At 37.6% G+C, this 12,824-nt stretch overlaps 1 protein-coding gene across 1 annotated transcript; it reads right to left on the bottom strand.

The window, feature by feature from the left end:
* Positions 1-11,192: 11,192 nt before the first annotated feature.
* Positions 11,193-12,808, bottom strand: LOC134747751 (uncharacterized). The gene is made up of 2 exons (XM_063682376.1): positions 12,736-12,808; positions 11,193-12,205 (listed from the first exon to the last, which is right to left on the bottom strand). Exons 1-2 carry the CDS (start codon positions 12,742-12,744, stop codon positions 11,333-11,335), a joined length of 882 nt encoding a protein of 293 aa, XP_063538446.1. The 5' UTR covers positions 12,745-12,808; the 3' UTR covers positions 11,193-11,332.
* Positions 12,809-12,824: the final 16 nt, after the last annotated feature.

Genomic DNA, 12,824 nt, shown 5'->3' with positions numbered 1-12,824 from the left:
AGTTTCAAATGAGAAAGTCCTTTGACAAACTATATTAAGGCTATATATAGGGTGAAGTTGGGTAAGTAAAACATACTTTATTTTGCTTGGGGCAAGAGAAACAGTATGAAGATTCCATACAAGTGTTTCCCTTGCCCCGGTGTTTCTCTTACCCCACCTGACATATATGTGCCCTTTATGTGCCTATGAAAATTGAGAAGTTCGCTTAATTTCCACTGCAACACAAATCTTTATTCCGGCTTTACATGGTGTGCTGTGGTCACTTCCTTTAAAGGCCGGCAGCGCACTTACAACCCCTCTGGTGTTGCGCTTGTCTATTGGCGACAGTAATCGCTTACCATCAGGCGATTTTTGTCTGCTCGATTGCCTCCTATAACATAAAAAATAGTAGGAGTAAGTGAAGGGTACACGGAAAGAACATGTCTAGTCACTTTAACAACATTTTGAGTTATCGGATGTGGGTAATATTTTCGTGTATAGGTGTTTTTAAAGTGAGACAAAAACGAGTTATATTTATAATTGCAGCGGGAACAGAAGTTGTAACTAATAGTTCATTAAGGGCTCTACATTTTGAGATTAAAATCTCATGTTCCAAAAAAAGTGACTAGACATGTTCTTTCCGTGTACCCTTCAAGTATATTGACATCTAATTCAGCTTATTATTCCCATTATTTCCCTCTTCTTCCACACCCATCCATACTAATATTATAAAATAAATTATATAAATGCGAAAGTCTAGCTGTCTGTCTGTCTGTGTTACCTCTTCATGCTTAAACCGCTTAACCGATTCAGTTGAAATTTGACATAGATATAGTTTGAGTCCCGGGAAGGACATAGGATAGTTTTTTTCCCGGAAACCATCCCTTAAGGGGGTGAAAATTATCTCACTTCCGCCCCGAAAGTGAGATAAGTGATGCATCGCGCATCGCCTGACAATTATGTAACTATTATGCACAAATTGAATTATTGATTTTACATTTTATGAAGGCGTTAGAAGTTAAAGGGTCGGCAACGCGCGTGTAATATCTCCGGTGTTGCAGGCGTCCGTAGGCTACGGTAACTGCTTACCATCAGGCAGGCCGTATGCTTGATTGCCACCGACGTGGTATAAATAAATAAAAAAGTTAGAATTGTCTCTCAAGTGTGCCCTTTTCGACCAAAAGGGTACTTATTGCCGGTCGTCAATAAGGCGCTATTTTCATATATGGCTTCATGTTGTAATAAACCTTATAACAACCGACAATGTGGTTGAAAACGGCACAAATCCACAACTTCTACGGCGCCCAACATTAAGAAATTCGTATTTGATTAGATCCAGGTTGTTCAACCATACCTTTAATAGCTCGCTAACCCACGTTTTGCTCCCTTATTACCCAAATCAGAGTCTCATGTTACTTAGTATAAGAGCTAGCTAAATTTAGACGTTTAGTAAGGGAACGGTGCTCTTAAGGCCCAGTTGTAAAAGCAGTTTGTTCTTAATAAAAATTGTTACAGTATTGTCTGGTTTCCCTTATCTCTGTATTCCACAGTGATTCCACACCCTCAAAATAATACTTGTAACAGGAATCTATAAAAAGCAGTTTGGATAAAAAATAAGCTACCCAAAATACTAATTCTACGCAGACGAAGTCGCGGGCAAAAGCTAGTTTCTTATAAAAACGGAATTAACAGTAGGTTGATGATAGATGTTTAACGCTTTAATAAATTCAAATTGCGTGTCAATCAATGCGTAACTGCTTAATAAATTAATTAGATTTCAAGTAGCGGTTAACAATGTGTTGTTTCCTGTCAGACAAAAAGCGCGGGAATTTAAATACAAGACCGAACCGTGCGTGTAACATGATCGTAACTATAATGCTTCCGTAGGCAGCAAGCTGTTAATTTAAATAGCAGAACGTAAATCATATCATTGCGTATCTAGAATACTAAATGTGATAATTTGATTTTCTATTTTTTTTTTTATAAATAATGGTGCTGATTAACTGATTACATGCATTTTGTTTGATGCCTTTTTCGAAGCGTCCACCCAGTGGTGCATTTACCCCAAGGCCCAGTAGGCCCGGGCCTAGGGCGGCGAGATAAATGCGGGGCGGCAGTCTATATGATAGGTGCGGTGAAAGGACCGCCTAGTGCCCTAATAGTAATAGGAGGGCTGCGGCCCGCAGTCTGCGCCGGTCCGTCACCGTCAACGCAAGCTCCTGATGACACTACTCGGTACGGGGTGAAACATGTCGAGCGTTTTTCGACTTAAAATACGTAAGTGACCCGTTATTAATATATTTAATATGCCCTAATAGTACTTATTACAGGGTCTGGGGCCTAGGGCGGCTAAGACTGCAAATCCGATTGTATATATTATGTACTTGTACGATGTACGATAGAAAAGTCTTTTACAAATGCTCCCGCGTATGAGTTTGCATGTAGGGGCCAGATTCAGCTGAATTCTACTTTTTCATGAATTTTCCACCCCAGACCCAAAACTCAGTTTAGACGATCACACGTAAGTGAACCAAGGTAACTCTGCATGGCATTTCCAATGACAAAGTGTGGCTATGTCATCAATGTCATCATTGATGTCTTATTTCTATGAAATTACATTTCTAATGTCACCTCACTTTGTTCTGTTCAAGTTGAAAGGTGCAAAGTTAGCTTAGTCCGACTACTGATTTAACATGATTTGGTACTTACGCGGTAAAAAAGTAATTGAAATGTACTTAATAAAGCAATGTGGAAGTCTGTATACAGCTGTTGTGCCGTAAAAAAGCAATACATCAGCAACCGGTAGCGAGCCGCGACAGGCGGAGTGAACACGCGACGCGATTACCATCACATTATACTTACTTACTTACTTACTGCTGTGGCGCGACGACCCGAAGTGGATCTTGGCCTCCGACACCAAAGACCGCCATGCTACTCTGTCCAAAGCCGTTTCTGTCCAGTCGAAGGCGCCGAGTTCGCTGAGGTCTTTCTGCACTTCGTCTCTCCAGCGGTAACTAGGGCGTCCAGACGGTCTTCTATTTCTACGTTCTCATTTATTCTGGGCCTGCGTTTGTTGTTGAAATAGTTATTTGTTATACAAGGGTGCAAAGTTGTATTTTACCCGCGAGTGTGGAATTGATACACGAGCAAGCGAAATGATTCTATAGTTGAACCACGAGCGTAGCGAGTGGTTCTAAAATAGAATCCTGAGCGTAGCGAGTGTTTCAACACACGAGAAGTAAAATACATTTTTGCACCCGTGTGTAACACAAAACTTTTCCCCTCACTATAGCGAGGAAAGTGCAACATACACAGGCGTTAGATCATCTTCGTCACTGGAATCGCTATTTTTTTAACGATAATACGATATTATAACAGAAAACTCTGGAAGTTGTGCATTTTTACGTGTCGGAGCCGGTGAGCAAAATTTTGTTGACAATGTTGACATTTCTGACAATGCGTTTTGAAATTGCATCGACTCAACTTGTGCGTTCAGAATTACATTCAACATCATTTAAAAAACAAATGTTTCTTATGGAATTTAAGGTTTATGACTTAAAATCATTAAATAAAGCCAAATTTGGTATTTTTTATTAAATTCTCAAACCATTTATTTAATGATAATTAATATCGAACGAACCATTATTATGAGCGTTTTACGTTTTGTTATCTGTCAAAAGCTACTTAAGAGCCAACAGGAGTGGTCAATTCTCCATACAAACGTACTCGACTGTTTCCTCCTTGGTCTTTGAAGCTAGAGCAATAATTTTTTCAGAATAGATTGATATTATCAATATCTGTGTCGGGCTGTTTTGCTTTTTTTAATATTTTGTTTTTTTTAGGCGCTACAGCCCTTCAAACATTACCAAAAACGGCCTAATTGACTATGCCGCAAAGAAAGGCGTGGTACACAAATTTGATAACGATTATCCAAAAAAGCAAAACAGTCCGACACAGACAATTTATTTATCATTCAGATTTCAAAATTTCATTACGATTGGTTAAGTTTTGGAGGAGGAAACAGTCGAGTACGAAACCTCGATTTTCGAGATTTTTACGCATGATTTTTCACCTAAGCTGCAGTTGTCCTTATCGCACTAATTTTAGGGGCGGGGTCAACTTTCTAAATACATACACAGAGCAAAAAGTATTGGACAATAGTCGACATTAATAGTCGATAAACTAGTGATGTAAAAAGTTATCGATATATTATGGTCTTGTGTGGAAATATCTAGATCCTCCTAAGACACGAGACATGAGGGGTTTTGGGTTGAGAGGGAACACACTTTTGTAGTTACATACCTATACCTACAATCTATTTTAAACTTTTTGATTCTAATATTTCAAATTAGAAATCAAAATGAAAAATATTTTATTGCATGGCTATGGGTTTACAAAGTTTTTAGTTACAAGTGGTTCATGTTCTGTATGTTATGTCATGTCTATCTATACTTCGTTTTTTAGCATTATTAAAAAAAAAGTACATAACCATTACATAACTATTACTTATTACTTTATTAAGCAAAATAATGTAAATGATCGTATATGAATATGTTACATATTTGCCGTGACTTATTTTTCAAAAGTGTTTTTCTATAAAAAGACACGTCAAGATCGCTTACCTTCATTCTGATGCTAATAAAACCGGCCAAGTGCGAGTCTGACTCGCGCACGAAGTGTTCAGTACCATTATGTATGCCGTATAACGACGTTGTATGAGAGCCCCACTTTTTTTAAATTAATTTTATTTTTGTGGTGCAATAAAGAAAATTTAACTTTACTTTTTACTGCACCAAATAAGGCCCGCCCATCAATTTTATTTTTCTTATGTTTAATTAAACTTGATATTTTGCCTATATTATTAGCGGACATGGACTTAAAATTTAAACTCATTAACACGTTTAAAAACTGGGCCTTATTTGGTGCAGGTACCTTACCTGTATTGTATAGGTATAATTATACAATACTACCTATAGAAGCACTGTTTGACTAGACAATGAACAGTATTTTTAAAGGGCAACGGTGGCAATCTTTTACGGTCTGTATGATAAATAAAACAAATAAAAGTAACTATAAAATAAGTGTATTAATAAGATACCGATCTTAAATAACGATATCAATGTTAGTGAATGTTACTATGACTAGCAAATTATTCCAAAAAAATTGTCTTTCTATTTTAGGGTATTAATTTTTTTATACGAATAAAATAAGCTATCTAAGTAAAAACAAACAAGTTGATAAGTTACCTTACCTGTATTGTATAGGTATAATTATACAATACTACCTATAGAAGCACTGTTTGAGTAGACAATGAACAGTATTTTTAAAGGGCAACGGTGGCAATCTTTTATGGTCTGTATGATAAATAAAACAAATAAAAGTAACTATAAAATAAGTGTATTAATAAGATACAGATCTTAAATAACGATATCAACGTTAGTGAATGTTACTATGACTAGCAAATTATTCCAAAAAAATTGTCTTTCTATTTTAGGGTATTGATTTTTTTATACGAATAAAATAAGCTACCTAAGTAAAAACAAACAAGTTGATAAGTACAACCAATTTTGCTTTATATCTTTTAAACATGCCGTTTACAGAAATATAATTTTAAAGGGCAATTAAATAACAATCAAACAAATGCGACAGAATTCGCCAGCTAACATTGTAACATTCGGACAGTTATATAATCTGAAATATGAATTATTTAGTAATATTTTAAATAGGAAAGTAAACCGAAAATTTTGGCTTTTTTCAAGACGCAAGACACAGTCACAAATATGGTTGATTATGATCTTTCCCGTACAGTTCGTTTTTTTGGAATGCGGCCGTCAATTATTTCGGGCATCAAGCATTGATAGTAAAATCGTTCTAACGTGGGTTCCTTTTTTCCCAGAAGGCGTCGTCTTTTTACGTTTAGCATTCATATACAGTCTCTTTTTCGGTCCACTTCTTCCTCCCCTCCCCATGGTTACTTATTCAACCTACCTGAAATTATACAAGTAGGTAAGTGAATTATATCATTTTATGTTATGAAGTTAAATGTTTAGGTATCTCAATCAACTCCTCGGTCAATATTTTGTGTGCTTGGGTGTTAATAATTTAATGAGGTGTTAAACAACAGCTACGCCCTTGTTAAAGAAATAACTGTTACCTACTGTCATTCTTAAGAATTGCGCTTACTTATTGAAAAATACTTAAATATTTGTTAGATATAGGATACCTGCATCAAGTAAGGCCCATCGTTTTTTTTCTTACTTTTAATACTTACGTTAAATCTTACTTGCAGTTTTCTTTACAGGTAGTACTAGTGGACATATTAACGCATTTACACTTATAAAAGTTTGAAATGTTGAAAGTTAGCACCTTAACCGGGCCTTATTTGGTACAGCTACCTTAGTAGGTACATCGAATATTCGAGGCCCGCGAGTTTTTACGTAAATAACAAAATGGTGACATGTGTTAAGAGCTGACACTGTTGAACTATTAGTTCTGTGCGATAAGTATAAAAAATAAAATACTTCCTTCAATAATTATCAATTTATCACAGCGAACTCATAATTGACTCTAGAAAAGAACCTACACCCTACTGCCACTGAAATCCTTTAGATCAATTTCCGTAGTACTATTACTACTACTACTAAGGTATACTTGAAGGTAATAAGGCCTACATTACAATAAGGCCTAACTGAAAAATAATGTATACAGAGTAGGTTCAATTTTCTCGTGCAAATATCGGATTGGACATTTTTCTTGTATGGCTGGGCTGGGCCTTAGGAGGATACAGTAGGTGTATTGGGCTTATAATAATTATGTGCTTCTTAAAACGAAGTAGGTATATTAACGTACACAGGCATTTTACAATACATATATGTATATTATGTGTGTAACTAATAAACACGATTTACCTATACCTACCTGCACTTTGGCAAGCCATCTTTGACATTAGAAAAGGGCGGCAAATTTAAAAAAAACCCGGACAAGTGCGAGTCGGACTCGCCCACCGAGGGTTCCGTATTTTTTAGTATTTGTTGTTGTAGCGGCAACAGAAAAACATCATCTGTGAAAATTTCAAGTGTAGCTAGTCATCACGGTTCATGAGATACAGCCTGGTGACAGATAGACGGACAGACGGACAGCGGAGTCTTAGTAATAGGGTCCCGTTTTTACCCTTTGGGTACGGAACCCTAAAAATGTAGGCGCCAATAATCGATCTCCCATAATAAATTAAATTTCGCGCCTTTTTCTAATGACAAAGTTGGCTTGCCAGAGTAGGTACATACATACATATGGTACACGGTTTATATTCCCTTTTGACTAACAATTTTACAAAACTAACCTAATAACTTCATTTCGTTATCATAATTCCTTTATAAGTACTTACCTACTTATTATAAGTAGGTACCCTTACCCTACATACAACACATGACATATTGTAATATTATAACGAGAAGTTTTGTAAGATATAGGTACTTACTTGAATAAAGGCAGATGAATTGCGTACGGTCCAATAGGTAACCACAACTCACGGAGTCCAAAACAATAAGCTGATCCGCAAAGTCAAGTAAACAAAAGCCAAGTCACAAGTAGTAGAAAGATATCGAGTTCCGTAAACGGTAAGCCGGGTCAAAAATTTCAATCGCACGATTTAGGAATAGACGAAAAGTGACATTGCAAATTGCGAGCATTGAGGTGCGCTGCGCGCGGGCGCGAGTACGAGCGCACTCGTCTGTGTGCGTGCATTACACACACAAATACAGTCTCTTCTGTCGCGGTGACGCCCCGTCAGCGCGACGGGTATATTCTCTTGAAAATCTCAAATCTGAAAAGGCGCTCAGCTCCTGTTGGCTCTTAAACCACAGAACTAGGATGACATAAGCATAAGTTTTAGGACTGTGACTTAAACACGCTCCATCCAAGGTCAAATTACTTTCCCCACTAGTGGATAAAATGCGTTTTTCCCCGCTTGTTTTAAAGGATAAAAGACGGCTTTCCGAGCTAGTGAGGGGAAAAATATAATACTAATATACTAGCTTTTGCCTGGCACTTCGTCTGCGTGGAGTAGTAAGTAATTTGCGTAGCTTATTTTTTATCCAATCTGCTTTTTAGGGTTCCGTACCCAAAGGGTAAAAACGGGACCCTATTACTAAGACTCCGCTGTCCGTCTGTCTGTCACCAGGCTGTATCTCATGAAACGTGATAGCTAGAGAGTTGAAATTTTCACAGATGATGTATTTCTGTTGTCGCTATAACAACAAATACTAAAAAGTACGGTGCGCGAGTCCGACTCGCACTTGGCCGGATTTTTATGATTTTCCATATAAACTACCACCCCCATTTTCACCCTCTTAAATGATGATTTCTGGGATAAAAACTACCCCATGTCCATTCTCGGGACTCAAACTATCTCTATACCAAATTTCAACTAAATCGGTTCAGCGGTTTAAGCGTGAAGAGGTAACAGACAGACAGACACACTTTCGCATTTATAATATTAGTATGGATTTTATGTCCATATAGTCTAATGTGTTCGTACACATCAATGCCCTGCTCCTCTCACTGTTAAGTATTGTAGGTAGAGTCAGGCTAAGCTAACTTTGCATAGTGTTTGATAGCACAGTGTGCAATTGTTATTTTAAACATCATAACTTCATAGAAGTTTGACTTTTAAAATAACACTTCCACATTCTGTGCTGTCAAACACGGTGCAGGGCCTACCGCGAACACCGACGTTCGCATCGCAAATTGTGAAAAAAAAACCCGGCCAAAGGCGAGTCGAACTCGACAACCGAGGGTTCCGTACTTTTTAATATTTGTTGTTATAGTGGCAACAGAAATACATCATCTGTGAAAATTTCAACTGTCTAGCTATCACGATTCATGAGATACAGCCTGTACTGACAGACAGACGGACAGCGAAGTCTTAGTAATATTAGGGTCCCGTTTGTACCCTTTGGGTACGGAACCCTAAAAACATAAACATGTTTTCTTGATAAGGTTCTGACATCTTGTGGGCTACATCGGAAGCATGAACTTCACTTTACGCCTCGCGCCAAAAATCTGACGGCTCCTATGCTCCCTATAATGTTTAGGATGGATTTTAAAATTTTACCCATCCATCTTCCCTCTCGTGGTGAAGGCCGGATAATTTTTTTTAATTTTTAATTTATATATGTATAGTCACTACTATACATATATAAATACTTAATATATATATATATATATATATATATATATATATATATATATATATATATATTTAATAAAATAATTTAATTAGTTCCCAAACTTGTTTACTTTGTATGGAGTTTTTCATTGATCTTGAAGTTAGAATATGAGCAGCTGTATACGTGGTTGATGGCTTATACACTATTATTGTTACCTTAGTGATAACAAATTATTTTATTGTACAAGTTTCCAACTTTGTGTGTGTATAGGCGAGGGGTCGCACAGGACAGGACCGAGAAAAGTGGCGCTGTCTTGTGTGGGAGGCCAAGTCTCATTTTGGGTCGCTGAGCCAACGGAGTGAGTAAAGTAAGTAAGTACAAGTTTCCATGGGGTAGGTATTTTTTTCGAAGTCGTTTCGTGTCACAAAAATAGGTATAAAAGTTCCTATTTTATCTAGGTTTGGATCTGGACTTAGTAATTACCCAATTACGTTTCAAGATGTATTTTATAAAACGAAATGCAGTAGTTTTTGAGTATACATTTATAATAAAACAATGATTAACATCACTTTCTATAATACTAGACACAACCGCAATAAAAACTGCCCAGGTAGCATTTATACGTCATTATGACGTCAGCGACGTCTTTATGACGTAACAATTACGTCATTATGACGTCGCTGACGTCACTTTGCTGTCTGGGTGCGTTCGATTATTTATAACAAGATAACTATTATGCTAGTAAATTAGATTATACAGGTAAAAAAGATTATTTAGTCTACTTATAAGTTATCAGTCATTTTACTTGAAAAAATACTTTGGTGAAGTACCTAATTAGAAAGTAGATTGTTTAATCTAAGACTAGGCACATTGTTATAAATGCATACATAAAAAATTAAGTCTTAAATTCATTGTTAAAACTAGAAAAACTTTTTGAATGTTTTAAAAAGCTGGCTTACATTTTGTTTCTTTTTGTTTACCTACATTTTAGATTTTTGCATTGGTTATTTTCTGTTTAAACTTTTTGCTAAACAGATAACGGTTAACAAGTATTTATTATGCAATCTTAACTAACTGTAAAGATCAAATTGCTAAAAGTTATCAGTAGGTACAATGTCTCGAAAATTCTTTAAAATATTATAAATATACGACTCTAGCAAGTTTAATCCAAAAAATTTACGGATTATCCTCTTGCGTCGAATAATATGGCCCCTATACAGTTCCTTCAAGTGTCTTGGTTGGGCTTCATTTTGAAAATAATCGGTAAATATGATTTTACCGTATTTTTATTACTTAAATGTTACATTTCTAAATAAATGAATGTGTTTAACTTCCAAAAGATGACTACAAACATCAAACGTGACAGCTACTCCATAATAAAAACCGTACAAGTACGTGCGAGTCGGACTCGCCCACAGGGTTCCGTACTTTTTAGTATTTGTTGTTATAGCGGCAACAGAAATACATCATCTGTGAAAATTTCAACTGTCTAGCTATCACGGTTCATAAGGTACAGCCGTAACAGACAGACGGACAGTGGAGTCTTAGTAATATGGTCCCATTTTTAGGGTTCCGTACCCAAAGGGTAAAAACGGGACCCTATTACTAAGACTCCGCTGTCCGTCTGTCTGTCCATCTGTCCGTCTGTCACCAGGCTGTATCTCGTGATCTGTGATAGCTAGACAGCTGAAATTTTCACAGATGATGTATTTCGTTTGCCGCTATAACAACAAATACTAAAAACAGAATAAAATAGAGATTTAAGTGGGGCTCCCATACAACAAACGTGATTTTTGACCGAAGTTAAGCAACGTCGGGCGGGGTCAGTACTTGGATGGGTGACCGTTTTTATAGTTAATGGTACGGAACCCTTCGTGTGTGAGTACGACTCGCACTTGGCCGGTTTTTACCCTTTGAGTACGGATACGGAATCCTAAAAATGAACTGTCATAGGGACCATCCATCGACGCGAGAGGTATAATATTCGGCCATCATGACGTGAACCGCGTCTGACTCAGACCATGGTTTATAGACAGATAGATAAAAACAAAACGCCACTCGAATGCTAAATTACACCTTCACTTTTTATCTCATTGCGGATCAATAACACAGTGTAGTCTCATCACATAAGCCACCACATTATGCAACTCTTTAAAAGCAGGTAAAACACTAAATCACAAAACACTTTATAAGTTGATATCAGGCTCTGATCTGCGACTCCTAACCACCCTGTACTTATGAACCCTTATAATAACTGGCTTTTGTTTCTGAGGCCTCTTCACATTCCTTTTCTTTAAAGGCCTTCTAGAATACGTGTATCCTCCATCCCCATTCGGTCTCGCGTATAGTATCGTCGGTTTTTCTTCTGTTGCAGTCGGCCTCTCGCGTACATACTCTTCTCGGTACGGCATGTCGCGTACGTACTCTTCTTGGTACGGCTTCGTGTATTCTGCAGAACGATATGGGTATTCTACAGTATACGGCTTAGGGTATTCCACGGGGTAAGGCTTAAGGTATTCTACGGGGTATGGCTTAGTGTATTCTACGGGAGGGGCCGGCTTATTGTATTCCACAGGATGGTAGGGCTTCGCGTATTCCATAGTAGGATACTGCTTAGCAAATTCTATAGATGAATAATACTTCGGGTATTCCGGGGGCAAGTACGGCTTCGATTTTAGGTGTTCGTAAGGTTTTTGGTATTCTTCGTAAGGTTTCGTGTATTGGCTTGGATACTCGGTTTGGTCACTTATGAAGTTTTGTTGATAGTCTGGTTTCGCGTATGCTTGCTTGAGGGACGTGGCCACTGCTTTCTGGAGCTGCTTGGCTTGTTCTAGTGGGTTTTCTGAGAGCACGGCTATTATTGGCACTGGGCTGCCGAGGGGGACGGCAGCGAAGGCCACGGGCTCGTAATCCTGGATGTACTCGTTGGCGTATGGGTCGAAGGCATCGCTGCGAGTTTTGAGGACTTGCTGGAGGGGCTTGAGAGGCTCAGGGGCGTCGTTGGCCCCCGAGAGAGGCTCTGCGTAGACGACGCATAGCGCGAGGAGGGCTAACGACCGCTATAATAAAAGGCAACATGTTATAGCTTAGGAAATCCCGTTTCTAAATCGAATGCCTAAAATGTTATCATATTAAATCTCATTAGCTAGCGGTTACTTTTATCGCTTGGATTATACAATTTACACCTAATCAAAACAAAACTGGCTTCGCCTGGATTGAACGAAACTTTTGAAAACTGTAGAAACAGTTCAAATTCAATGATGTACGGCGTACATTATAACGCTTTGCCAAAAAGATCATTATCTAGTGTGTGTAGATTTTTTAAGTACATAGATGCACATATTGCGTTGCGTATAATTCGTAAAATCAAATTTATTTATAAGGTAAAAATAGAAAATCTTATACCCTATATTATTTAGCAATTAAAACTATGATATTATACAAGATAAAAACAACATCATTTTGAAAACGCGGTCAATACGTTTTCAGGGTTTCGTCCAAAAATCGTCATAAATACGTCATCACACTAACTTTTTCAAGCACCACTAAATCTATTCTAATAAATGTATGTAAACGAAAGTGCACTCACAGTTTCCATGTCGATGTCCGCGGCGCGCGTCGGCGTGGGCGCTACTGATGCGCACGCGCCGCTTCAGTTTCAGGACGATGTCTATAGAG

The sequence above is a fragment of the Cydia strobilella genome, chromosome 15 (genome assembly GCF_947568885.1).
Source record: "Cydia strobilella chromosome 15, ilCydStro3.1, whole genome shotgun sequence".
Classification (NCBI taxonomy): Eukaryota; Metazoa; Arthropoda; class Insecta; order Lepidoptera; family Tortricidae; genus Cydia; species Cydia strobilella.
Note: the sequence above shows the minus strand (reverse complement) of the source record. Positions and strands in the feature narration are given on the sequence as shown.